Raw genomic sequence first — 4521 nt, 5'->3', positions numbered from 1 at the left:
AAAATAAACAAGGATCCAATTTATCAGAATAGCATGCATTTCACTACGTAACCTCTCATTTAGGCCTAAAAGAATTAATTGTAACTATTAATTATACTTGTGTGGTCATTGCAAGTCAAACTAAAGTGACAAATATTGGCATCAGAGTCAATAGATTAAAGTGTTGTTTCACAATCCGACGTCATCACTACCTGTGGGCCGCAAATTAGAACTTGGTCCAGACGTTTGATAAAGCACTGTCCAGACTTTCAAATTATAAGAATAGTGTTCGTTTTTCAGTATCAGTATCGTCATTCATACCTAAAACATTCTTGACAATATGCTGTACGAGCTGAATGTGACCCTTAATTCACACATAATAAGCATGAATCGCCGAAGTTGTGACAGGAGGGAAAAGGGTTGTATAAACATTTGATGACGTAACAGCATTCGTTATAGTTTTCGTGAGCTTGCGAAAACTCCCTAATGTTGAACCGTATTAGCAGGGAGATTTCGCAACCTTACGAATACGATAACGAATAGGCCTACGAATACGTCATTATCTTCATCGGCATTCATGCCTAAAACATTTTTGACGATATGCTGTACGAGCGAAAGACCATGCAAGAGACATGAATCGCCTACGTTGTCACAGATATGCTATTGTATGGGAAGGGGTGCCTAAAAATGTGATGGAAGTTACCGTATTCGTTATCTTCGTAAGCTCGCGCAACTCGCGAAAACTCCCTAATAATGAACTTTTTAACACCAAATTATAAACCAGTAATAATATCACATTAAAGTAACTTAGCATTTTGGTGTTCAAACATTTTCATAGAACCATAAATATGTATTTACAATATACTGGAGCGGAGACAGTGTTTTATACAAACACGGTAAAGTGTAGCTTGGTAAGGACGCCTGCTTCCCAATCACAGAAACATGGACGTTGACACGAATAAGAACATCTCCCTAGTTTAAAAAGCCTAGATTTATCTAGACTATTTCCAGCTAACAAAACGGTTTTTGTAGAACCATGAGTATGTGTGTTTCTGACTAAAATTAACTATACGCAAGCGTTGCTACAACGTTGTGTTAACCTTATTTACTGACGTAACCCACCCAACGTTCACGAATGTATAACTTTTGTGTTTTCTGGGCCGGTGGTGCATCACTGTAGTAGTTTAATTCCACGTTTTTCTGACGTGGAGGACGTCGACGTTTGATGAATCATTATCCTTCCGTTAAACACAATATTATGGACACGGCAGAAAATCTTTATAATTGTTGGAAGTTTCGAAAATCATGTTCAATCAAATATTTTCGACGATTTACACTGATGTCTAACGCTGAAAAATGATCTGAACATCGCCGTGTTTTTTTTTTTTTTTTTTTGCAAAATTTGTTGAGCTAACATATTTGAAATGTTAGGAAGAGCAATCAGGCTTACAGTGAAATGAAGTGTTTTATACACAGAAGTCTATGATATAATACAACGCTCGGGATATTCGGGATACTCCTCAATTACTAAGGAATTCCTTCTAGAACTCGAAGATGAACTGTTCTCTGAGATGCGACCGGAGAAGAGAGCCGGCAGGCTTCGCCTTCGAGATGACACTTTCGATGTCACAAACGCGTCAACTTCTACCCTGCATTCTCTCAATGTCTTATAGAATATATCTTTGATATTCTGATTCAGTTTTGTAGAAACTACTATATGGTTACCAGAGCAAACATCGAGAGACAAATCAGCCTCTGCCTTGGAGAATGCACGCTCAGTTAATTCTAGATCATCTTTGTTTCCGACAATTACGATTGGAAAGTTTTCGTCATTTTTTTCCTTAACGAGTTGTTGACGCAACGATTTCACTTCTTTAAACGAGTCATAGTCCATGAAAGAATAAACCAGGATGAACGCGTCAGCCGAAGCGATGTATAGCGTTTGCATAGCAGGAAAAGAAAACGAGCCTGAAGTGTCAACTATTTCTAGTCGTACTGACCGAGTACTATCCATGCTCTTAAACTCTCGACAGAAGAATCCCTCAACAGTTGGTTTATATGTTTCTTCATAATTTCCGTTAAGAAATCGAGAGATGATTGACGATTTTCCCACCTTCGCAGCGCCCATGACGACAACACGTACCGTTTGACTAGAATGTTTACCATAATCATGGGAATTTGCTCTCTTTGTGAACATGCTCTCTCGTCGCCGAGAGGCCATCGTGTTATGTAGTGATCATAATTGCGCGTTGTCTGTTTTTATATCCCTGTTCACCGTTGCAATTAATCGGTGTGTGATTAGAATAATGTATTAACGTCGTGGAGAGCACGAACGGCCAAGAGTACGGAAACTACATACAGTATTATGCCGTCTAAGCAAATAAAAGAATAAATATATACTGGTTATTTTGCAGACGGTTGGTAAATACATTGCTCGTGTCATGTTGCGCTGTGAGCGAACTGTATACTTTCAGACAATTAGATCAAACTATCCAATAGTACAACTATTGAACTGAAACTGTTATAAGCATAAATTATTAATGTTATTTGAAGTGTATTTAGTTTAAGAAAAGACATAAAACCTCAATACAGTTAGTACAATTAGGCCTACAGCTCAGACAACCGAGCAGGTGGACTAAAACGTCATATGAAAATAATTGAATGATAACACATTAAAAAAAAAGAAAAGAAAAGAAGGACCAATCTCCCTGCCCAGAGTCCAAATTCACTATGCATTTAAATTCAGGAAGTCATGGAAGCAGAAATTAGGTTAGTAGCTGCAGCTGCCGCACTAACTGCGCTCGACGGTAGTCGGCAGACGCGATTCTATGAAGAACGCAACTTGACGGCACCTGCGCAACGGATTGTTTTTAATGACGATCCGTTCAGGCCACCGACAATCAGCAGACCGCGTCGTATCGTCTACCGATCAGAGAGAACGCACGAGTACGACCGTCGCACGACGTAGTGAGTGCCCTGCTTAAGCCAACACTTTTAAGATATTCTTCACAGAGTAAACTATAGCGCTGTGAAAACTGATAATACTAATACAGATCTCCCAATTAAAGACCACCTTCGGGACTAGGTTTTGGTGGTCTTTAACAGCTCTGGTCTCTAATTAGAATCCCTCTAATATAAAGATCGGCTCCGAGAAGTGGTATTTAAGTGTCTCTGTTTAGAGGGAAATTAAGAAATAATAATGGCAAATTTTAGATTATTTTAAGTGCATTATTTTTAGAATGGATGAACACTTACTGTATGCTTTTATTGATTCTTAATGTACCATTTCCTGGTAGCCACACATTAAGTCCTGTGCTCGTACTACCTAAATCACCATTACAATATTACCAACAACGCCGTCCTATAATTCAATCTACAGCACTGTAGCGAAAACATATCATCTTATATTGTCTATTATTTTGATGTATATCTATCATCATATTATCATATATTTTTAAAAATTGCATTAAAATCACTATATATTTAATGTACCGTATGTATTAATTAATAGGAACATTTTAGTTGGGTCTTCCAAAACCATGATAAAGAAATGTTTTAAATAAGAGTGTAAAACGTGTAAATAACAATGTAAATAGTTTATATAAAAAAAATTATTGACTAAAAATATGTAAAAAATTGTGTTCAAATTTGATGTTGAAGATTTCAAAAATTTATGGCTACCCTGTTTAGGTATATAAAAGAAATGTTTTAAATGTATAAAAAATAGTATGAGATCTATTTTTATACACACAAATAAGAGTATGAATGTGTAAAATCACAATGTAATGTATATAGTTAAATAAAACGTCGTACTAACAATATTGGAATTCAATATGGAGCACTGTATACACAAAACATCGGCTTTTGATGTATATTATTCTGTTGTCTGTAAAAAACACGCCACTAAAGCCACTATATATTTTTAAAAAAGTAAAGCATTTTCAGTTTGATCTGCCAAAACCATGGTATTTGATGTCTAAAGGAATCCCTATAATTAAAGACCGGCAATCCACAAGTTGGAAGAATCCACATCTTGTTATTATTATTACATCTTGGAGATCTGTTTTATACTTTGCTGCGCATGGTGATAACCATTATGGTGGGAGACAATTGATAATACAGTAGTAAAAACTTGTAAAAGCATGCAAATATTATCATGAATTTGCGGGATATGATGTTTGCGGTAAGTTTTTCCTTGCTCGAGGGCTGAAGTGGAAGAGTTGCCTACCGATTTCCAGGAGGCTCTATTCCGGGACTACTGGGCACTAAATGTGTCTTTAAATTTTTATATTTAGATGGAAATTTAAAAAAAAATACATTAGGCCTAAATGTTTCAACATAAAGGTACGGTTACTGCATGCTTTATTTATTCTTAATAAAACCTTTCTTGGTAGCTAGTCATCAACTTTTCTTTCCATTAAAATGGCTAACATTGCCACTAACATTATCGTTATTAAATAGGCTTATACATAAACACCTGTCTCTTATACACATCTAGATGTGTATAAGAGACAGGTATTTAAGTGTCTCTGTTTAGAGGGA

At 36.3% G+C, this 4521-nt stretch overlaps 1 protein-coding gene across 1 annotated transcript in view; it reads right to left on the bottom strand.

Annotated features, from left to right (window-relative positions):
- Positions 1 to 6: 6 nt before the first annotated feature.
- Positions 7 to 4521, bottom strand: part of LOC117105422 (ras-related protein Rap-2a-like) — a 6303-nt gene continuing 1788 nt past the window's right edge. Inside the window, exon 2 of the mRNA XM_033246548.1 lies at positions 7 to 2123. Within this exon, the coding sequence (XP_033102439.1) occupies positions 1460 to 2123 (664 nt within the window). The 3' untranslated portion in view covers positions 7 to 1459. The remainder of the gene's footprint in view (positions 2124 to 4521) is intronic.

Source organism: Anneissia japonica, unplaced genomic scaffold (genome assembly GCF_011630105.1).
Source record: "Anneissia japonica isolate Jap-2015-1 unplaced genomic scaffold, ASM1163010v1 scaffold1875_len173011_cov181, whole genome shotgun sequence".
Classification (NCBI taxonomy): Eukaryota; Metazoa; Echinodermata; class Crinoidea; order Comatulida; family Comatulidae; genus Anneissia; species Anneissia japonica.
The sequence above is the reverse complement of the archived record's forward strand: the minus strand, read 5'-3'. Positions and strand labels throughout refer to the sequence as shown.